The sequence below is a fragment of the Equus quagga genome, chromosome 11 (genome assembly GCF_021613505.1).
Source record: "Equus quagga isolate Etosha38 chromosome 11, UCLA_HA_Equagga_1.0, whole genome shotgun sequence".
Taxonomy (NCBI): Eukaryota; Metazoa; Chordata; class Mammalia; order Perissodactyla; family Equidae; genus Equus; species Equus quagga.
Window position 1 is genome coordinate 31,267,104 of NC_060277.1, and position 24,613 is coordinate 31,291,716.

General features: G+C 36.7%; 1 protein-coding gene across 2 annotated transcripts in view; it reads right to left on the bottom strand.

Moving 5' to 3' along the window:
- The window catches only part of GRIK2 (glutamate ionotropic receptor kainate type subunit 2), a 610,822-nt gene that overhangs the window by 345,191 nt on the left and 241,018 nt on the right, over positions 1 to 24,613 (bottom strand). For both annotated transcript variants that reach the window (XM_046676126.1, XM_046676127.1), the window contains exons 4-5: positions 7,544 to 7,725; positions 1,245 to 1,298 (exon numbers count right to left, since the gene is read on the bottom strand). In XM_046676126.1, coding sequence (XP_046532082.1) covers positions 1,245 to 1,298; positions 7,544 to 7,725 — 236 coding nt within the window. The remainder of the gene's footprint in view (positions 1 to 1,244; positions 1,299 to 7,543; positions 7,726 to 24,613) is intronic.

Below are 24,613 nucleotides of genomic sequence, written 5' to 3' on the forward strand. Positions count from 1 at the left end.
CGGAGGCCAAAACTTGGAGATACTCTCATATTTTGGGGATAGGTAGTGTGGGGGATCAGAATTTGCCATGCCAAAATGTGTCTCTTTGGCTTGATTATTTTTAAGAACAAAAGACTCAGAAAGAAACTTTACCCCTCTCCCTAACTGCCTAAAAGAATTTAAGATAGGCCTGTCCCAGGAAGGAGCTAATACCATAAGATAACTATAGTACAATATGAACCAGGTGTGGTAGACATGGAGGAACCCAGCAAGGCCCACCTAAGCAAAGTCTTCCCCATATTCCACTGTTTCTGCATGTATGGCAAACATTTTCCGTCTCCATGTGAATGACCTTCCTCCTCTCTGAAGTCCCAAACTACCACTCCCAACATCCTCCTTTGTCTTTAGCTAAAGATGGTATTTAAGGTGGTGGCTTTGGCCATTTTGGTGAGTTAGTCAGTTTTCCTGAGTTTTGCCCATTTTTACATGTTATTAAACGTTGTTTAATTTTTTCCTGTTATGCTGTCTCACATTAATTTAATTCTTAGACCAGCCCGAATAACCTAGAGGCTAGAGGAGTGGTTCTTCCTCCCCTAGAGCAGGAAAGAATTAGTTACAGAGACAGACAGCTATTTCACAGAGGAAGGAAAATCAAGATAATGTATTGAGAAAGAAATAGAGCTAAGAGTAAGTAGGTTTGATAAAAAGGTGAAGTCAGATTTTCATTCATATTAAAGAAAAACTGTGTGATGGGTATACAAAGACAAAAGATAAAGGTGACATTCAATTTGCTAATTGCAAATTAAATCATATTGACTTTTAAAAAATCAACTAAACATAGGCAAAAACAGGATAGAAAATTTAATCTACTAAAAGAGCAGCTTCAATAAACCTGATTTTCATATAGTGAATAGACCCAAGAGAACAACATAAGAATTTGTGCTTTTCTAAAACATTGATTTCTCAGAAAACTAATTTTAAAATCTGTTATGCTCTGAAAGTCCTCTAAAGCAATATAAAATAAGACATAATATTTTGAATTGATATCTGAAATGATATTATTTCAAAATCATCAGCTTCCCACCAAGAATTATTAGTTCTCCATGACGATAATTCCTCCTGCGTTTTATCAAAATAAAATAAATTATAATTACAAAAGTGACAGTCATTATATTGCTTCTTGTCACTCAAAAAAATTTGTCATTCCAAAAAGTCACAATAATAAAATTTAGAGTATTATCTTTATATTTTAATAAATTACTTACCAGAGTGGTAAAGATATAATGATAATATTCTGTCATCATTCCCATAGCTAATGCCTAAGAAGTAAAAAATAAAAATAAATAAATATAAAAATATTAATATTGAAAGCACACATTATATGAAGTACATTATATGAAATACATTATATCAACAAGTGAGAACAAAATAGTAGATTGTAATGAAGAATCAGCCAATAATATTTGGGTTACATTAAAACTGGGTGAAACTAAATCTTTTCCCCATAGTTAAAGAAGATTAGTGGCTACTAAAGGGATTTCCAAACCAATTCTCTTGACAGAAAAGCTGTCAGTGGAATGTTTGAATTGTGAAACTTATGGCTTTATATATTAAAGGAGGCATTAAATCTTATGCAAAATCTGAAATTAGCAATCTTAGTTAATTATATTTATAATGTCTCCACTACAAATACCCTAACGAGGAACACCATTTTATTTTGATGAATAGTATTCTCAATTAGGAAAAAAGTGTTGCAAAGTACAATATCAAAAGGAATTTTTTTTTAGCTAAAGTGAGATGTTTTCTTAATACTGACGAAGCAAATGTAAATCACCACTACACAGTTAAAGAAATACATTTTATTTTTATTAGTAGACCAATTACAAATTACTGTTTTCTTTCACACTTCTACAGTTCTCGTCAATTTGAGACTATTCCTCTCAAAACAAGGACTTTTGGATTGCAACTTCCAGTCAGAAGAAGTGCCAGTTTCTCCTATGAAAATAGAGAATGCTTTTGAAATAGCTGTTTATCAATGAACAGTAGTTGGTGATGATAATTGAAAAATGATGCATTTTTTAGCCGAATGAAGAGCTCTTAGTAGGAAACAAGGATTCTCAGGTGCACCTAATACTCATCCACAAACTACCATCTACACAAACACATTTAGTAAGTAGCTGCTCCAGCTACACCCTGTGTATTCTATGCTCATAAGTAGGTATTAACCAATTAGCTAGAATAAAACTTGTATTTCTACAACATGAGCTGCTCAGTTAAGACAGGTTAGATGTTTGTGAAAAATTTTGGAACCTATAAAATGTCTTTTTTATAAAGGGAGAAACATTTACTAATGAAAGGTGGAATCAAGAAATTGAGCAGAGGAAAGGAATTTGGGAAGAAACATATGTTTGGTCTTAATCCGTTTCCGGCACAGAATTCCCAAAGCCCTTGGAATTTCCTGAGCTGATAAGAGCAACAGGAGCATCTTTTGTTGTAATATTTGGTCTCTTGTGCTTCAGAGCCGTAACGGTGAAATGGAAGTCTTGTTACTCCTAACAAGCCCCTTTCCACCACAACTGAGTTTCTGTTAATGAGGTAACTTGGAAATCCCCTAACATGGGGGAAGGGTGGCTGGTTACCAGGGGAGCAAACCATGTGATTAGAGAGTTGGAACTTTCAGCTCCACCCCCCGACCTCCTGGGTGGGGAGAGAGGCTGGAGAGTGAGTTCACTGGCCAATGATTTAATCAATCATGCCTATACAATAAAGCCTCCATAAAAACCCAAAAGGTGAGGCTTCAGAGAGCTTCCTGGTTGGTGAACATGTGGAGATGTGGGGAGAAAGGCATGTTCAGAGAGGGCATGGTAGCTCTGCCCTCTCTGCATACCTTGCTGTATGCATCTCTTCCATTTGGCTGTTCCTGAGTTATATCCTTTCATAATAAACTGGCAACCTAGTAGGTAAAATGTTTCTCTGAATTTTGTGAGCCTCTCTAGGGAATTAATCAAACCTAAGGAGGGGGTCCTGGGAAACTCCAATCTCTAGCCAGCAGTTCAGAAACCCAGGTGATAACTTGGATTTGCCGTTGGCATCTGAAGTGGGGTGTGAGGGGAGGGGAGAGAGTCTCGAAGGACTGAGCCCCTAATCTGTGGGATCTGATGCTATCGCTGGGTAAATAGTGTCAGTGAGTTGAACTGTAGGACACTCAGCTAGTGTTAGAGCATTGCTTGTTGGTGTGGTGAACCTGGCCCCCATTCCCCCACCACCACCGCCCTCCCCGCCCCCACCACAGACACACTGAATTGGGTACAGAACCCTTAGGAACCAAATTACTAAATAATATTTCCTGAATGCATAGATTATATGAGCCAGTAACACTCTGATGAAGATGGCATCTTATGCAAAATAGGAGAAAATTTCTCTTATTAAATAAACATTTAAAAGATTATCTTTGTAGAAGCTCTTCATTGTTCCTGATGGTTATGTTCCAAAAATTTCCCAACTCCAGAACTACTCAGTGACAGCTCAGTATTATCCTCGCCAATAGTTTTTACTTTATCAACTCAATAGGTGTAGAAATATAAATAAAAATAATTGAAAGAAATAGTGATTCAGATGTATAACTATAAAAACACATAATGCCTGAAATGTTAGGTGCTATTCTAAGCATATTGCATATTTTAATCAATTTAAGTCTTATTAAAAACCCTATGAGGTAGGTCCTATTATTATACTTATTTTACAAGTGAGGAAATTAGGACATAATAAGAATGAATAAATTGGCCAACAAATTGAGACAGTGAGTGAACCCCAGGTCTCTGACACTTGGACTTTGGATATGGAGTATAATCTATACTATTCTATAAAATGATATATTTTATATTCCCAAAGATATAGATCCATTTTAGGATCTAAACATTCTAAAATTTTTGCCTGTTTCCTGCTTGATAATTTGAAAACCTGGGCACTTCAGGCCAGTACTGGAAATCTGTTTTGGAGACAGGAGTGGGAGGTGGTTAAGCAGATGGTTGTGGGGAGGGCAGTTCGCTTCTGACATAGGTATTCTGCACCAGCCACAGGTTTCTTCATCACCTTGAGAAGAAATCTGTAAGGGATAACTGAGGACTGTTTGTGCCTTTCATTGCCCTTCCCTCAGCCTTTGATTCTGAAAACAATCAGTTATGGACTGTGATGTAGGATCTAAATAGAAAAGGTTAATTATTTTCAATGGAATACCTACACTGTAACATTAACAAAAATGAACAACAGGAGTACTCTCTTGAAAGATAAATTAATTTCCAGTGGGATTAAAAAAAAAACTTGTTCTGGACCTTCTTTTAATGAAAGTATTTATATCTTGCTACTGCTTTTGAGTGAATTATATGCACACTTCAAAAGACATTAAAGAGAATGAAATTAATATCTTATGTATAACTAATATGAGTGACCACAATAGAAAATTGATTGTGCCATGTTATCCTTCCTGGAAAGAAATTCACAGATTAATTTTTCCAGAATCAAAATATTACTAGAAATATCCAACATTTAACTGGCGTAGTGTTAATAAATGTTGTATGACAAATAAACACATGCAGCTATCTAGGCATATAATTTGCAAGCAGTTTATCCTTCAGGTAACATCCAGAAGTTAAATTGTCCAAAATCAACAGCTGAGTCCATACATATTTCTTAGAATTTAATTTAATTTTACTTCTTGCTGTGGTAGGAGTTTATTTGCACCTGCTTTTACATTTTTCCAGGCTAAAAATTTTGATTTCATACTCTCTGATTTATACTTTCAAGTTCTTGATTACTACTTTTTTTCTCTGTGATAGAACATCCTTGTAAGGTTTTACTGCAAAGCATCTTGGCCCTGCCATAGGGGATTCTCTTTGACAAATTTGGCTAAAGGTAGACTCTTTTGCTGTTAAGGACTGTATGCCAATTAGTGCCCTCCATTTGCCTTCAGGCTGTCTAGCCAGCCCCAAGTTCCACTCACTTTTAAAGCTTTCAGGCAGGAAAACTTCTAATTCCCTGTTGGTTAATATTTAGTAAAAGCTCAGTTAGTTTAGATAAATAAATTAAACAAACAAATGAGACGAACCTGAGAAATTCATCCCTTTTTCTGGATACTCCTAATACTTCTTCTTGGATTAAGCCAGACTCACCGAAAACCCTCTGTGCCTGTTCTCCAACCCCTATGCCACTTCTTTGGAGTTCCATCACTAGCCAATGTTGGGGAATCTCAGAAAAATTTCATAAGTCATAAACAGAGTGCTATTAAATATACTGTGGCATTTATTAGAAGAAAGCTATTTGCTTTTTTCTTGAATTAGTTTCTAAAATAACTGAGTTACAAATGTGAGAAAAATTCTCTCTAGGACCAGGTAAGTTAAAAAAAAATTCACCATCTAAGTGGTCTGCCAGCATTATGGGATCTAAAAGCATGCATTCTCTGTAATAAGGTTACTCCGACTTCACTTTAACTGCCATATTCTCATTTTACCTTTGCTCTCATTTTTCATTTACTAATCTTGTTAAAATTATGCAAATGTTTCTGTTGTATATATTTTAATTACTATCAGTTCTGTTTTAATTTTGCAAACAGAACAGGTTACACATAGGAAAACAAGTATAAAATAATGGATATATCAAATAGAAGGCAGAATGGATTCTAGTATTAAAAGTGATGGGGGGGCGCCGGCCTGGTGGTGCAGAGGTTAACTTCACACATTCTGTTTTGGTGGTCCACGGTTTGCCGGTTTGGATCCCGGGTGTGGACCTACATACTGCTTGGCAAGCCATGCTGTGGCAGGCATCCCACAGATAAAGCAGAGGAAGATGGGCACAGATGTTAGCTCAGGGCCAGTCTTCCTGAGAAAAGAGAGGAGGATTGGCGGTGGATGTTAGCTTAGGTCTAATCTTCCTCAAAAAAAAAACGTGTTGAGGGGGCCTGCCTGGTGGTACAGTGGTTAAGTTCATGTGCTTTGCTTCAGCGGCCTGGAGTTTGCCGGTTCACATCCAGGCCACAGACCTACGCACCACTCATCAAGCCATGCTGTGGCAGGCATCTCACATATGAAATAGAGGAAGATGGGCACAGATGTTAGCTCAGGGCTAATCTTCCTTAAAAAAAACAGTGATGGGTACGCTCACCTTTCAGATAGCAAAATAAGTCAGTTAGTTACTCTAGAGAGGAGACATCTGGTCATTTGTATACTTAAGGCCACCATACTTAGGCTCTTCCCCGACTAACAGTAGAGTGGTAGTCACTCCAGGCATAAAGGAAAGTCTCCTTTCCAGATTTGTGCATTCTAAAGGTGATGAAGAATTGTTTGGATATTATATGGAAAACAAATCCTTGCTCTAGATTTCAGTGCTTACTTTATTGCATCATTTTATTCATTACTAAAAAAACACAAAACCCTCATATGCTTTATTACCCAAATATAATACCACAGCAATTTTCCAAATCCAATTAAATATTTTAATGTAGTGAAACCAACATTCATATTGGAAGATTGGACAAACATCTGTTTAATAAACTAACCATGTTGTAACAGGCATTTACTGTTGGTAGTTATATTTTATAGGATATAATTTGACAGCTGAATCTGTATAACTTTCTATAAAGATATTTTATCCTATGTATGAGAGGTTTCAAGACAGTTGATGAAGCCCAGGCCACTGTGGTGTCAGCCAGTGTGTATAAAGAGCTTAAAAAAAGAAGACCAAAGACTTGTGTTCAAATCCAGGCTCTACTACATGGTAAGTGTAAGGCCTTGTACTAGCTGTTTAACTTCCAATATCAGTTCCTTCATCTGTAAGATATGAGCTAATAATAATTGCTGTTTTCCAGTGTGCTGATAGGTCTCAATAGTGTTGAAGTAATATTAAGAGGTTTCACTGCTGTGAGTTGTTTCATTTTGACTGAATTAGTAGTATTTTTTAGGTAGGCAATACTTTATTCTGGAATGAATACTTTTTAACACCACTAGGTGGGATACGAATCCCTCTGCTATTTTCTTGGCACTGGACATTAGTCAAGTTACTTAATCTTTCTGAGACTCAATTTCTTCATCTGTAAAGTGAAGTAGTCCCTACTTCATTTGCTTGTGGTGATGATTAAATGAGGTTAAATGTGGAAGGCACTTCACAGTAGATGCCAGCTAAATAGCAAATCTTTTCCCAGTTTCTCCTACTGGTTGATTGTAATGGCTGCGTTGACTCTTAGTTTATTCCTCTATTTCAGCACAAAACAGAAATATCTATCTCATTAATTAATATTCAAAAATATTATTAACAAACAGCATTGTAGCCATTTGAAAATAACCTCAGAACTTCAAATAATCGTTTTAAAGATCATCAATATTTACATTACTTTTAAGACAATTAATTTAAAGCGATTATCAGACTTTTTATTAGAAAATTATTTCAAGGTGACTTCTCTGGCTTTTTTTTAACTGACTGTGTAACAATAACACTTTGATTTCAAAAACAAAAGACCATACTTTAAATGCAAATTTAATAAAGAAACCAACAATTTAAGTAATTTGAAGATTACCTGTTTCAAAATGCCTGCTGCCATTTCATGGCTACAGTCAAAAATTACATGGAACTCCTTGCCTCTTTTCATTTCTTTTAGTAAAGGTTTTGCATCCTTTGTATCAGCAGGTAGTTGACGGATTTTAAGTCGAAGATTGTACCTTGATGGAGCTTTGATGAGCTCCTGTAGGCGAATGAGACCTTTAATGAAAAAGGGAAAAATAAGGAATATTAGAGAACAAACAGAGTGGGTCATAGAATCACAAAACATACTAATTACAATGTCCAATTTTCTTAACCACGTATATATGTATTTCATGATGTGACCATTGAAATTCCCATTTTAGAACTGCAGATCCCATTATTTTGTGAAAATAATCACTTTTCAAATTCTATGTTTTCAAATTGTAAAAGATATACATGACTATAAGTTAATGTAAATAATTTAAACATATAAAAGAATATAGAGTAAAATAGTCTCCCTCTGTACCCTAATTCTACTCCCAGTGGGTTGTCACTGTTGATGTCTTGAAATATGATTCTTCCGTACTTTCTGTGCATGTCCACGTACATAGGTGGTTTTGTTTTGCCTTGTATTTTACATTAGTAGTTGTTTTGTAACTATGTCATATAGGTCATTGTAAGTCAGTGATTATTGTTCTAGTTTGTCCCTAATTAACACTATGTTTTATGATGGACATAATTTATGTAATTATTCTCTATTGTTAGAAACTCTGGCTAATTATTTTTTTTGGTTTTGATTACAAGTGATTGTCTAGTAATTTGGTGTCTATGTAAGAGTGAAATAACTTCCCTTAATAAAATAGACTTTAAGTAACCTGAACCATCACTAAGTCACTTTAAGAAATAAAACTAAATTCCTTTTGTATTGTTTTCTAGGTATAATATTAACTTCAGAAATAAATATCACCACAGACATTACTAAAACAAACATTTCCCTAAAGAAGTAGCTCCTGATTACATATTTCAAGAATATGTCAAATTAATAGATAAATTTTCAATAGGTCACAGAACTGTTGTGCATTTTAAAATAACAGAGACAAATCATTGAACTTATTCCTTTATACAAACTTCAAGTAATGAAACCCCTTTAAGAAGTGATAAAAAAGACCCAGTATATAAGAGTGTGATAAGAAAAAAAGGACCATCCAATTCTATTTTAGCACAGACCAAATTAAGCAATTTCCCTTTCTCCTCTTCCTGTTCTTCCTTCTTATCTCTCTATTTTTTCATCTCATCTCTCTATTTCTATCTTCTATGAAAAACTACCTTCATAAATATTAGCATGACAAACAATAACAAAGGAAAATATTTGTAATAACTAATCTGGAACTTATCTCTTTCTCTCTCTATACATAAATGTATGTTACTTTATTTGGAAACAGGAATAAAAATGTACCTTATTATGAATAAAAATCCACTGTGTATTAAAAATAGCATATGAGATCTAAAAAATAAAATCTAATTCTAGAATTTTTTCATTCAATTTCTAAATAAATAATAGATTCTCATACATATAATGGTATATAGACTTTAACATATTACAACACAGTTAACAATAAAAGTAACAACATGACTAATTTTCAGTACTTTCATCCTCAAATACGACATACAACTTAAAAAATATTTACATTAGCAAATATACCTAGTATCTTTGGCTTTAAAAATATTGTCCCATAAAATTTACTTTATTGTAAGTTATTTTAGAATTTTGCTATTTAAAATTCTATGAATAATGGTTACATAAATTACACAGTATAATGTTATTATCCCATTTTGTTTTATAAATTTAAATATTCACTAACTATAATAAAATAAATACTACATAATTAATTGATATTAAATGTACCTATTAAACATAATACAATTCAGTCTAGGGAATTAACATGTATATAATGAGTACAGATACTAGCAATGAGCTGTACAAAGGTAAAAATAAATATTTAAACTTATAATGCATGCTTAGTTGTAGCAAAGTTTAACACTGAGTTTATAAAATCCTACAAAACATGTATAAAAGACTATGCATTTCTTTGCACATGGGAGCGCTCTGCAACTAAATTAGAATAAATTTTTAAAGGGTAGTAACATTGTTTAACTACTTTTTATAAATAAACCAGAGTATAATTACAGTAAGGCAGTGGGTCCCACACTTTGGAAGGTATGTCAGTAATCTGCAAAGCTGCTTACAACATAAACAACTGAATTAGAATCTCCAGGGGATTAGAACTCATGTATGTATGTTTATTTTTAGTGATCTTCCTACCATGTGGTTTTCCTGGTCATCAAAGAATGAGGCTAATTTCCAAAGACAGGTCTGGTTTCAGGTAAGTGTCATATGAGAGCCACTCTTTGAACCACTTTGGGATAGCGATATTATAGGATAATAACTATATTATATGAACTAGTAGCGCAAGACAATAAAATAATTCAAAGAATGATTCTCAACTTCATTGGGAAAAGTGCGTCAGAAAATCACAAGTACAACTGACATAGGAATAAGAGAGAGGAAAAAAAGACAGCATTAATTTACTCATGCATCAAACAAATGTGTATTAAATTCTTACTATATATAAGTCGTGCATTGTTCTAAACATTGAGGATACAATGAAAGATAAAATAGACAAAGTTCCTGCCCACACCATGCTAAAAATATACAGGGGGAGGAAGGTTATTAAGCAAGCAATTATAAATGAAAAGTGGCAAATAATCTTTGGTGAGGAAAGCACAGATTGTTGAGGAAGCATATAGCAGGGTCATCTCACTCAGAGTGGGAATGTTTAGGGAAATTATCCCAAAGGTGACAGCTAAGTTCATACCTGCATAAAAAGAGGAAGAACGGAAGGAATGGATAGAAGAATAAACAGTTTATATACCAGCCTGGAGACGAGAGAGTGTGGGCAAAAAAATCTTAAGCAGCAAGAAGTGGTGACAAGCATAATGCGAGAAGAGGGCATGGACTGCTTAAGAGGCCCTTGTACTCTACTTTTCGAGCTGAAGCCTTAACTTAAGGGTGGTGGAAAGTGCCCACTTGGAATCTGCATTTCAAAAGAATCCCTCAGATTCTCAGTATGGAGGACAGATCAGAAGAGCTAAAACTGGAGGAAGGAAGAGTTGAAAGGCAGCTGTAATAATGCAGTTTAGGAAAGGGTAAAATGTGTGTTCAGGGTAAGACAGTAGGGAGAGAAAGAAGTGGATGGACGAGAGAGAGATTTTTGAGAAAGGATTGACAGTACTTGGTAAGGGAGAGGGCTGAGTGAGGGAAGTTTCTCAGATTCCTCACTTGGGTAACTAAGGGGAGAGAGTATGAGGTCATGGGAGGATCAAGTCAATTGGGGTTCAAAATGAGGGGAGTGATCAGCCATGTTAAGGGCTGCTAATATTAGCAAATAAATATTTCAAAAAAATGTTTATTAAATTTAACTACAAGATCATTGCTGACCCAGGCAAGGATAGTTTTAGTAGGGCGGTGGCGATAAATTGTTGTGCCATTAGTAGGACTGGGAGGGAGGTAAAAAACAGATCCCCCTCAGCTGGCTGGTAGCATAGTGGTTAAGTTTGTGTGCTCCATGTGGGCAGCCCAGGGTTCACTGGTTTGGATCCCGAGTGTGGACCTACGCGCTGTTTATCAACCCATGTTGTGGCAGGCGTTCCATACATAAAATAGAGGAAGATGGGCACAGATCTTAGCTCAGGGCCCATCTTCCTCAGACAAAAAGAGGAAGATTGGCAGGGGATGTTAGCTTAGGACTAATCTTCCTCCAAAAACAATGAAAAGATCCCCCTCAAAATCAGCTCCATGCATTTCTATGATCTAGCTTAGTATCCATCCTAATCATTTCTAATACCCTCATAGGAAAGTATCAACCCCTCCCTAAACCATCATCAGACTTTATTTAGCTCAGTAACAGATCCACAGGACACTTTAGTTTCCATGTCTATTAAAGGAGAGTCTTATCTAGATCAGCAGTTCTCACAGTGTAGTGCACAGACCCCAGAGGAGCGTCCCTGAGGTCCAACTATTTTCACAATTCTAAGAGGTTATTTGGATTTCTCACTTTCATTCTCTCACACATGTGCAATTTTAGAGGTTACAAGACATATGTGATGTTACAGCAGATTAAGTGAGGAAACAGATATGAAAATCCAGCTACCTCCCATTAAGCCAAATATTTAAGAGACTTATGAGAATGTAAAACAATGCCATTCTTCCCACTAATTTTTTTCTTTGCTGCATAAGATTGCCCCTGAGCTAACATCTGTGCCAGTCTTCCTCACTTTATATGTGGGATGCTGCCACAGCACGGCTTGATGAGCAGTGTGTAGGTCTGTACCTGGGATCCCAACCTGCAAACCCCAGGCCACTGAAGAGGAGCATGCAAACTCAACCACTATGCCACCAGGCTGGCCCCCTCACTAATTTTTTGTTTTGGAATATATAGGCATTTTTAATTAAAATATGTTATTTATGTGAATAGATAATAGGTTTATTATTGCTATTATTAAATGAAATAATATTTTTAAATTATGATTTTATTACTAATATGGTAAATATTGATAAATATAACACATTACAAATACTTTTACAGATCCTCAATAGTTATTAAGAATGTGAAGTGGTAAATGACTATGAACTACTAAATTAGATTATCTCTAAAATTTTTTCTAGTTCTAAATTGCTAGTATTCTCATAAAATTATTTATATAAATACAGACTAAACTAATACCAACCTTAGCTGAATAAAGAAAAGAAAGCCACCCTTGGTTTACTCACCTCACAAGATTTGTATGAGTCAAATGTAAATTCGGGAGATTTAGTCTATCACAGTAGAAATAGCCTGCGTGTTGGATTTAAATCTCAGTTCAAAAATCTATGATCTACATGACTTTGTGCAAAGCATTACGTCTCTTTTAGCTTTAGCTATGCTTTCTTCTCCTCTAAAATAGGGCAAAACCATCCATGTATTGATACGTAAAACACCAAAAGAGGAACTGGCCTATATTAGACTCAAAAAGTGGCAGTTGTCATTGTCGTTATTTTGGCTAACATGGGAAGAATATATTGATTCCAAAAAATGTGCTGGTTACTAAATCTGTTCTTGGAAGTTATTTTGACACTAATTTAGACTTAAAACCTAACAACATCAAATTTTAATCAAAATTTTAAGAGATTAATTTATTATCAAAGGAAAAGGAGCTATATAGTTACAGATTAGTCCAACAGTTTTGAATTGAAAAAGCTCAACTGATTCAAAAATATAAATTTTCTAAGGATAAAATCCACAAATAGCATTTGTAGGGTTCACCCTTAGTATAAATACTGCCAAGTATTTTTAAGTCTCGTAAGAGCTCATGTGGATAGTGCATTGAGCCATCAGGTACAATAAATGTTTACTTATTCCCTTCACACTTATACATCCCTGCTGGCAATAATGTAACAGATTTCAGTTTTCCAGCTTCCCTGGGGAATAATATTGAAGAGCTAAAAAATAAAAGAAATTGCTGCTAGTAGAAACTGTTATCTCCTACTTGAGAATTTGAGTGAAATGTTGTCTTCATTCATTCAACACATATTTACTGCATGTCTACTATATGCAAGACATTGTTTCATGAATAAACATCATGATTGAAATAATAATATTTATTCAGTCTTCAACTACATGAGATACAGTTTGACTTTGGTACTTTTTTATACAAAAGTTCTTCTATTACGCTTTTCATATTCAGTTTGTGGAATAAAAAATAGTTCAGTGTTTCAATCAGAGAGCAGAAATCTAGAAAACTGTTAGAACACTGAAAGTAGAATCACGACTTTTAAATTCTGGCTTTCCACCAATCCCTGCACCAGGTGCTTAGGGTCCTCTTTTGGCTTTTAAGCCTTTCTTGCTCTGTCCTGTGATATTGTTTCTCTTTTACCCATATTTCCATTCTAGATGGAATGCCTTTGCCTTTCCCATTTCCTGACATTTGGATAGAAATCCCTATTTGAATTCTGTTATTTAGAACACCTTGGAAGAATGAGATAGGATTGACAAAATGGAAGGTGCATTCAAGACATCCAAAGAATGGATATTTACCCACCTATTTAATATGGGTTGTTTGATGGCCTCCTTGTAATTTAATTTATGTGGATGAGGTTTTTATCCAAAGGAAAATGGGCTTAAACAGCAGGAATGTCTTTTAATTACAATACTGGCTATGTATTTTCCTCTGCGGATATCTACCCATCTTCCTAACTTCCCCAGTGTTACTCTGCAACTTATCATTGGTTCTAAAAATGCCAATTTCAGAAAAGATTTCCCCTGTTAAATCCATCATATACAAGTAAATATGCATGCTTTGTAAAATGAAACAGTTCTTTTTCCCCTTTTTAGGAAAAATGGTAAACTTCAAAGTAACTGGGATGGTTTACATGTAGTCCTGTCCTATGGTCCTTTGGTCAAATGGAAAAATAAAAGGACCCATCTGTTAGGCAAAATAAAAGGGCAAAATCTATTTTGTTGAAAATGTGGCTAATATAAATAATTTCCAAACAACAATTTTCAGAAATATAGTTTACTTTAACAAATTCGGCACTTGGATGAATTATTTAATGAAAGAGTAGAATTATAACTCCTTAAAACAATCTTTTAATTAAAATGCCCCCTTTTCCCCTAATGTAATTAGTTGATGTAATGGTAATGAAAAAGAAACAATCTGCACAGATGGGTTCCTGAAAATCTCCTAACAAAGAAGAGCATCACATTGTAATTAGCCCTTTCTTTTGGTAGATGAGCAACATTCTATTCCCTCTAATTCCTTCACTGAGAGTACACATTTTTTTTTTAACTGTTTTTTATTTTCAGTTATTCTAGCTGTAGCTAAAGTCAAGTTTTATCTTAAGCTTACAGGGGACAGAGGTCTGAACTGCTCTTTTCAGAAGTTGCCATCAATTTAGCTTTTAAGGAGAAATCCAGAAGGAGCCATTTATGCACACTCCAGCTGGCACTTTCTTCTAAAGAGATCAATCACACTGCTCTCTGCAGGCTCAGCACCTCCCAGGCCCCAGGAAGGGAGTCCCAAGTTTCCTCCCATACCCAGGTATCCATTTCAACAGCCACACAAACTAGAGCTTTGCCACCTGGCTTACTCATCAGGCCTATTTATCATTTTAGTTAATGTGATCTTTGTGCAGCCAGATTCCCCCCCAAACGGCATTGTATAATAAACTATACAAAAATGACTCATCTACATTCAATATTTCATCATCGCCCTTTTTTTTTCAGTTGAGAAAAGATAATACATGGAGCCCAAAGAATAACATTTTGAGGAGTTATTTTTACATAGAATGCTTTATTTGTACTATAGTGTTTTTTTAAAAAAACTAAATAGAACATGTATACCAGTTATGGACTCTGTAATGTATGATAATGCTGCAAATATAGAAAAGGGAGCTATTCACAATAAGAAGATCAAAAATGGCTTTGACAGCAGAGGTAGATTGGAACTGAAAAAAACTCGGCCTCCAAATTTTTGTCAGCCCTCCCCTCCTTGGGGCTGAGGTGGATTGGTTCATTACTACAGGGAAAATAGAAAATAAAGAATATTTGGATCTAGAAAAAGAAGGGAGAAGAGGAAAGGAAGATGAGAGGAAACTTTCAAAGTGGTTTTCATCTTCTTAGAAGAGGAGAGAAAGCTCTATCAAGTAAAATGAGAGGGCTGTTCTCCTGGAATAACCCTCAAATCCTGACACTAACATTACAGAGAGGGATTGGCTTCTCTCTTTTTGAAATTTGCTATATTTTTAAAGTATGATAGAGCCCAATAAATTCAAAACTCAAAATATGTGAAAACACTTTATCTCAATATATTGGAAACCAAGTGGCAAATGAGTTTCGGTTCACGTGCCAGGTCGATTGATTGTCAGTGGCTACCTGGCGCAGTGTGTTGAGAACATTTTTGAGACCAGTTCTGTGTTCAGAGGTATGTTTCAATAAGGGATTTGAACCTGGGGGGAGGGGTAGGCATGGTGCATCATGTATTAGTCATCCCAACATTAAAATCTCCTCATTTATTAGTGTCTTCAAATCCTGTCCTTGATATTGTCTTACTGATGGCAAAGCCTTTCTATGCTCCAGAAAGAGCAGAAAATAATACAGCGCAGACCACACATTTTAGGCATCATGCCCTCTCTGTCTTGAAGCCAGGATCCATATGCTTCAACTCTGAACTATGATGCATTTAAATAAGAAGAATCCAAACAGGAATTCTGATAATTACAGTCTCCTGAAAACATTTAAAAAGTGTATAAATTTAACATCTGAAGCAACTCACTAAAATTTTGTATTTTTTCCTATTCTCAAACACTCCCAGATCTTGAAAACACATTTTGACACATCATACATGTATACATTTGTGTCTGTGCTTGCACACAGACACACATGCACACACACACTACTCCTCTGCTTCTATTTCCCTGGGAAATCTAATTTATCTCTGGCCTGACTTCTTCCCTCAGGAAAATCTGGCCATGAGGCTTTTGTTCTTTCTGCCCTGCTCCCATGTGTAAAGTCTGTATCACAAATGCTCACAACACTGACCTAGCAAAACAAGCCTCCCAGGAAGACCTAAGTGAGGAAGTCACTAACGGGCAACAACTGAATAACAACTAGCGGGTAAGTCATAGCACAAGGCTGAAACTCTTTCAAACATATATGAATCCCTTTCATAGGTCAATCTTATATGTTTCATCATGATACCAAATTTCTAAACCACATTGTGGCGTGGCAGTCTTCATCAGGCAGAAGTTGGGCTGAATTTTACCTCATTAACTGTCTACTGAATGACTATAGACAACGATATTTAAGTTTTCTAAACTTTAGTTTTCATTTGTAAAAAGTGGTGATGATAATAATTATTACCATATAGGAAAAATCAAATGAGCTAATGCACATGAATCACGTAGCAGTGTGTCTGGCACGTATTAATCCTTTTCAGTGGTGTTTGGTAACAACTTCTCCCTTGGAACTCAGAGGTTGCTGTTCGTGTGTGTCTCAACAGGCTTTCTTTGCTCTCCAAACTCTACCTGCAATCTCGTCAGTGGTCTTGATCAAAATCTCTTCATTTCAAGCATCTAAGTGAATTCTGCTTCCTTCTAGGAACCTAACTAATACTCCATCTACACGTGGATGAGTCCCAAATTTATATCTCCTACCAGACCACTTCCTTGAACTCAAGACTCCCAAATTCACTTTCCTATTTGACACTTGTGTAGTAAAGAACTAACCTTATCCAAAGAGAAGCTTGGCCTTTTCTATTGGCTCCTGGGAGGTCATTTCTAAGGCCTTCATATGTCCTGCTTAATAAAAATGTCTTTGTTTATCTGGGGGCCTTGGACCACATAGGATAGTCTAACAATGTTATTGGTAGTAGGGGCATTTGGTCATGAGGTATCAGCTCAGCCTCTGGAGGGTCTGGAGACTACACCAAGTTGGTGGTCAGCCTTGTCTACACGACCAAGCCCCAATAAAATCTCTGGACAGCATGGCTCAGATGAGCTTTCCTGGTTGGCAATACTCCATACATATTGTTACTCATTGTCACCTGGAACAGTTAACACTCCCCACGAATCCAGTTGTTGGGAGAGGACAGCTAGAACCTCTGAGTGTGGACCTCTCCTGGATTTTGCCCCATGTGCCTCTTCTCTTGGCTGATCTTAATTTATCTTTTGTTGCAATAAATCACAACAGTGAGTATAACCGAGTAAGTTGTCCTAGTGAATCATCAAACTTGAGGATGATCTTGGGGACCTTTGAAATTTCAATTGGTATCAGAAGTTAAGGTGGTCTTGGAGACCCCAAATCTTTCAGTTAGTGTTAGAAGTGAGGGTGTTCTTGTGTTCTTGGGGACTTACGAATAACATACCGTCTCTGCTTTGATCTATAGTAAATACTATGTGGCATTCCAAAAGTACCTCTTATCTCCCTAGCCTCTAAAACGGCTCTTCCTTTGTCTCCACTTAAGATAATGGCAACTCTTCTCATTCCAGTTACTCAGGCCAAAACCCTTGGTGTCATCTTTGATCCTCTTTTTCTAGTGTACCTCACATCCAATTTATTAGAAAATTCTATCAGATCTACCTTTAAAATACGCATAGAAAGCTACCAACTCTTACTACTTCTAACACACTGGATCAAGCTACTATGATCTCACAAATGGATTATTGTAAAAGCTTCCTAACTAGCATTGCCCTTACATATTTGTATGTCCACATATATCCAGTAGCGATTCATAGCCTGTGGAGCTTATTTCTTAAGTCTGGTGAGCGCAGTGCTCTGGACCTTTTAAGATAGGAAGGAGGGAATAAAGAAGGCAGGAATATGCACAACAGTTTTAGGACAGTCCTGGAACCCTGGAAGGTGGAACTATGCTCAGTGGCCATTGAAATATTAAGTCCATAGGCTTGACTCAATACCCAAAGAATTCCAAAGCATGAAGCACATTATCACAGTGGCTTGTGATTCTCTTGCCCAAGTGGAAGGAGTCATTGTGCTTCCAGACAACCAGTCCATCTAAAGAAAGTTGTTCCAATAACTGTACAGACAGCACAATGCAATCCTGCTGGGTAGGGTCTCAGGGCTATAACCAAAGGTCTTGAGTTCAGAATGTGGGAAGCAACAGGAACAATTGGGATGAATTGGACAGAGAAGTCCAGAAATCCTACCATGTGTTAAGGCTGGGTCCAAGCTGCAAGGCTGGATCCACACCACCCTGTGGGGCTCCCATCTGGTAAGAGACTGCTTCAGAAAATGGTCTCATCTGAGCTGTTACATGGAGTGTATCTGTGATCCCTGGAAGGCAGGGGTTACCAGCCTGACTATTACTCCTTAAGTCAATACCAAAATATGTTGTCCCTGTTTCTTCTTTCACTGTTCTGAGAAAAAGCAATTATGCCATTATTAAAAAGCAAACAGTGCTTTTTGACTATGCTAAGGCTAAAACCCTTTGGCCTCTAAAGTCTCAGAGTTTAAGTTCAGTATGTGCCAAGGTCAATTTTCTATTCAGAATGCTTCAGTTTGTGAGAAGCCCATAGAATTAATGTTGCATTTTCCTTCTTCTTTGTTTACAGCTATTAGAATGAGCTTGCATCCAATTCATGAGAGAATAAGCACATTAGTGACTGATTTCCAGCCGAGGTAACTTAAGTGCTACGCTCACTGGGAGGCACCACAGTCACTGTAACTGCCATTGTCCTAGGCTGACCCAGCCCTAGATCCATCCTATCATCTAATTTCTCTGTCCTATTCATACAGCCGCTGAATGTGGGCCTATGCCTGGTGTAATGAGACAGGGCAAGTAAAAAGCTGGATGGTTTAATGGGAAAATAGTTGTATTGTCAGAACTCTTTGGGAGTATGTGCAGAGCTAATTCACACTACATTGAGCAAAAGTGGACCTCACTGCCTCCCATAACTGAAAACAAATTCCAGGCATGGCTGGAGGCAAGAATTCTTTCTTTGTTGCTCAGTTCTCTCTTCCTCTCTGTTGCCTTCACTTTCTCTTCACATTTTCCCACTTGATGGCACAGATGACCAACAGAATCTCACACACATAAAGAGAAATTTTCCTCAAAAGTTATGTCAAAATCCTAAGAGGGACTCTGTCTGGCCCAGATTGGGGTTACTTGTTGGGAGTAGAAGGGTTGACATTAGATACATCAGTGGGTTTTAGGGGAAGAAAATGAGCTTTGCCTGAACCATAGAGACTACGAAGATTCCCTCAAGGGGATTCAGAGCAACACGCAAACAAATGCAACCCAGAAGTGCAACATGGCAATGTTTTGGAAACTCTCTAAAAAGGATGACTGCCCTTTGGTTTGTGCCCAGAGTTTGGTAATATTTTGATTCAATGGTTGTTTACAATTAAAGTCATTTTATCATTTTTCATCAAACTGGTGCCCTTTTAAGAGGCTAAGAAATAGACAAAATTGCACAGTAATTACACCAGGACAACAAGCGTAACCCAGGAACATCCTGGGCAAACCGGGAGTTCTGCACAGTCCTCCTCTTACTTCGCAACATTCTTCATTCTTCATCATAGATCCTTCATCGCCGGCTGACCCACCCCCAGTGAGATCGGCATACCACATTGTTCAATTCCAATGGCCACCTTGCAGGCTCCTTCATCTCCAAAGAGTCCTGCTCAGATGTACATCTGTCCCTCTGTCATTCTAACTGCCCTCTCAGCTTGTGATAACCCAACTTTGGCTCTCCAGACACGGGCTGATTAGGTTTCCTGCTGTTGTTTAATCCCCACTTGTGTCCAGGTCAATGCAGTTATGAAGTGGCAAATGATCCTTCAGAGTTCTTATTTTGGCTCTGTCCCAGGAAGCTGCTGTTACCAGTTTCATCCTGTCACTTAATACATCAAATATGAGTTAAAGCTGACATTGATGAAACAGCTTAAGAAGCTTTATGTGGTGGGCTGGTGACTAACAGTAATTACCAGAACTACTATGTGCTGGTGGGAATACCAGGTAGAATGTGACTCTTCAGGAGCTCAAGTTTTATTTTATCTTTTTTGTCCCAGAAAAAAATATCATTAACTCCCAACACCTTTAGCAGTCATGCTCATTGAACATACATCTTATCGTATGAATGGTTGAAAGATGAGAATAGATCAGGAATACATGACAGTGCATATTATGTGCTCCAAATTGGAAACACAGAAATGAAATACAAAAACATAAACAGTAGATGTTTGCCATTTATAAGACAATAGAATAGTGAGAAGACAGACATGCAAACCATTTTTTTACAATGAACTATGTGCAATAATGAGAGTGTTTCTAAACTGGAACAGAAGTCGTGGTGATAGAATGCCTAAGGATGATGACCATTTGGCAAATTGAAAAACATGGATGGGTACTGTAGAAAGAGTAAAATACATGTACAAAACATGATGAGAAGAGTACAGAAAGTTCAAAAAGTCTTGTGAGTTATTTGGTTGGTACTGCTGGAAAATCAAGTGTAAGCTGTGACCTGGTGGGAGATGAGGCTGGACCAGTAGTAGACAAGAACTAATTACGAAGGGCATTATATTTGGTTGTACTTTCTAAGTGAAGGAACTTTGTAGTTGCAAGTATTTAAAAACCAATCTGGCTTAAGCAGAAAGGGAGAATTTGTTAGAAAATTTGAGGTGGTTTCATGAAATGCAAGTGTGGGAATTCAGTCATTCTTTAGAAACAGAAACAAGTAGGAGCAGACTATTAAGATATCACCATCTTCCACTTCTGTTCTTTTTTGTGTATCTGCTTCATTCTTATCTTTCTAATAATACCAGCTTTCTCTGCTTCAGAGTTCACACAGGAGGTGTGCCGTCATTCAAATTCATGCCTGAATTGACCTGTTACATGTTCAGCAGCTGGCAGAGACCAACTAATCCCTCTTGGTCCCAATTCCAAATTCCTGGAGAGAAAATCTAACTGGCCCAGCTGTGTTAACCATTGGTCTAATCAACTGTTGCCAATGGCATAGACTTACCTCAATGTACAAAGCCTGGCCCCTCCTCTGAGGTGAGGAAGCTGGGGGATTGGGTAGTTAGGTGACTTCCCCTGTCCACTCACTGAAGAAATTAAGGAAAGGAATATGAACAAATTTTCCTATTAAAAGATCACATTTTTGGTATTTCTAAGGATGTATTTGTGGGTTATAGTATACTAGGGACATTGAAATAGTGCAAGATATTAATGGAAATGAAGGTGTCTTGTGTTTTAACCTCTATCAGCATAAGTGAGAGAACAGCAGGAGGCATTCTCTCTACACTCTCCCTCATACTTGATTTGACTAATGTCCTATCAAGTATCTGAATCCATTCTCTATTATTTATTTCTCTGGAAACAGAATTTCTTATAAAGAAGAATTGCTGGTGAATTTAACTACATCCTTAACTGAGGCAATGCATGTTGAATTTTTGAATTTTGACTTGAACTTGAAAGACCTTTAGGTTGCTCTGAAACATATGCCACTTTGCTAACATAATAGACTCACATTAATCAAGATCTCGAGACTGACATATAACACTAGAAATCCAATCTATTAATTTATAATGAGAAATGTATCTGTCACAGGCATGATAATACTGGAATCGCATGGCCACTGCATTCTCAAATTACGTGAGAAACCATATCATGATCTGAAGGTTGGTTAATATCAGTTTAGAATCAGAACAAAAGGAATTGGCCCAATGAATGTAACAGTCATAGAGAGCATCTATTGTGGGTTTGTGATTTATCCATGAGAACTCTGTGAAGAGATACTGTTGTCAGCCCCAGTGTGCAGATGAGGTGAAGACACTGATACCTGGCTTAGTATGTTCAAAGTAATAGTAAGTCGCAAAGCCAAATTCAAGTCCCAGAAGACTTTTTCCAAATCCAGTACTCAATCTTTGCAACCAGAAGACAATAATGTTGGTCTTATTAGTCATAAATCAGCTGAGAATCTAATTTCCATTAACAATTTTTACGTGTCATTTGTTTTCCTATGTCTCTGTTTTCAAGAAACTCAAATGGCCAACCAATCTTCTTTCTGATGGACATCAGAAAAGTAGCCTTGCAACTTTTCATTCTCGCTCATTATATTTTTATTTCACAATTTTAACTCAAAGGGCAACTCAATTTTCAGGTGTTTCCAAAGGACTTTACTGAAGCATCCAAGAATGACAATGGCATCTGCAGAGTCCATCAGATTGTGCTGCAGGTTGAATTTTATCTGCCCATAATGAGTTTGGGCAGTAAAACTATTCTATTTGCTATCTATTTGTTATATATAAACATAAAATCTGCCATTGTATTTAAGCAGTTTATTTTTAAATTTCTATTCCAAAATATTTTTAGAATTTAAACTTTTATATTTTCTTTCATTTTTGTCTTGCATATTTTTCTCTTCTGCCTTTCTGATTATGATTTGCCATTTTGATTGGTTTTCAAATCCCGTCTACTTTCTCATAAATCAACTAAGAATTTTTCAGTCTTAAGACAAAGGAGGAGTCCTGCTCTACTAAATGCTCAAATAAGAAGCTTATATATTGCATAGTCTCTTTTATAACAAATATTAAACAGTAGTCTTTGATTGTCATTCCACGTGGAACTCCTGAATACAGAGCCTAGTTAGCACCACCCTCCCCAACACACACACATTTGGATATTTATACATTGTTTGTTGCTCCTGTTCCTTATCAATATGATGCTATCTTGCCATCTCTATTGGTTGGTCCCTTAATTGTATATCTATGGCCCATTGAGATTCATTTTAAACATAAAAAACAAAGTAAAAAATACACTGTTCATTCTTCGTTTTTATTCTTTTGCAACTCAGAGGATTTTTGATGATGCTTGATAACATTTATGATCACCTCTTGTGTACAAAAATTGTTTTCTACTAATCCTCCACAAAAATTCTGAGAGCTATTTCTTCCTCTTTATACAGGAAAATGAGGCACAGGGATTTGAACCAATTGGAAATGGCTTAAATCTAATAAGTGGAAAAGCTGGAAATTGACTCACTGGGTACAGCTATATTTTTCTTGTGAGTAATTGTTCTTAAGAACAGGTGGTAAAATGAGCTCAATTAGGTTGAGCTGTCCCATTTCTTTTTGCCAAACCTGTCAAAATATCTAGATAATGATTTGCATTAGGAGAATATTTAGCCAGTTACATGATAGGTGGGATAAGTTTCTACAAAGAATTCCTACTCCACCAGAAATTCATGTATCAGGCTTTCTGGGGAGAACACAGACTCTGCAGTCCATGTGCTCAAACCTAAAATGCTCTTAGCAGTTTTGCTGTATGAAAATGTGTTGGCACCTTCTTGGACAATGAACAAAACCCATGAACTTGAGACTTAGGGAAAGGAATGTGCATTAAATAAGTACCTTAAAGTTAGAGGCATTCTGAAAACTGTAAACTTTTTATTAGAACTAGGAGTAAAAATCACTGATTTGTCATCTGAAGTTCCTTAGCTATAGTTTTCATCATATTCAAAGAGCAAAGTTAGTAACACAGGGGCATTCAATCCCCACGCATGTGTGATGTGCAATTCCATTTCTTGATAAAATTTAAAACTTCAATAAAAAACATGAAGTTGTCAACACAAGGAAGAGCTAAGGGTAGTGCATGCAAGGTGAAGAGTGGGAGGTGGGAAAGATTTCAGAGAAAAGGTAGACGGGGGAGTGGGTTGGGTATGCGAAATGGTTCAGAAGGTGGAAGTAATAGCAGAACCAATGTCAGACATGTGGCACAGAGGTCTTAGTGGATCCATAACCAGGCCTCATACATGAGATGTATTGACCCCTTGGGTGGGCAGAAGAGGAGTGAAATGTAAGTTGGAAGTAGCATGGCTGAGGTATTGCAGTAGTAGGATACTCCTTCCTCCCAAATTGAAACCTAAATCCAAATCATAAAGTTTGTTTTAATGTGGACTGGTGTTGGTTTTGAATGTGTCATGGAGCTGGGTGAGAAGAGTTGAGTAGCAGCAGATGCTGTTCAGTCTTGGTTTCCTAGCCATTCAGGCTCTCAAGATCGTAGGTCAACTACCCAACCTGTGAAAAGAATCTATTAGCTTGAGGTATAGAAGTAAAGCTCAGAGAGTAGCAGGAAGAATTAAGCTGGAGGTTAAGACCTCAGTCAAATTAGTTATAATTCAGGAGCAATCGGTCTTTCGTTCCAACAGAGGACTGGGGGAAAAAAATAAAACAACAAAACAAACGAACATCAGGATCCCAGTTGTAACTTGGTACAGTTGTGGGTACCAGAGGGTCACCATAAGATATAATGACCTTGAGTTTAGAGCAGCAGACGAACTCTAAACCCCACATGTGTGAGGTCAGGGCTTATGTTAAGCTACCTGGCTTGGTACTCACAAATTTTCATATTAGATATTTGATAAATATTTATTAAGCAGCCACTATTTAACATACCCTATCCTAGGAACATGGAACACCATGGAATCCAGAATGATAGAGACCTCACAGTTTAATAGAGGAGATGGACAATAAGCCATCACTTACAACGCACTGTGATAAGTAGTACTTAT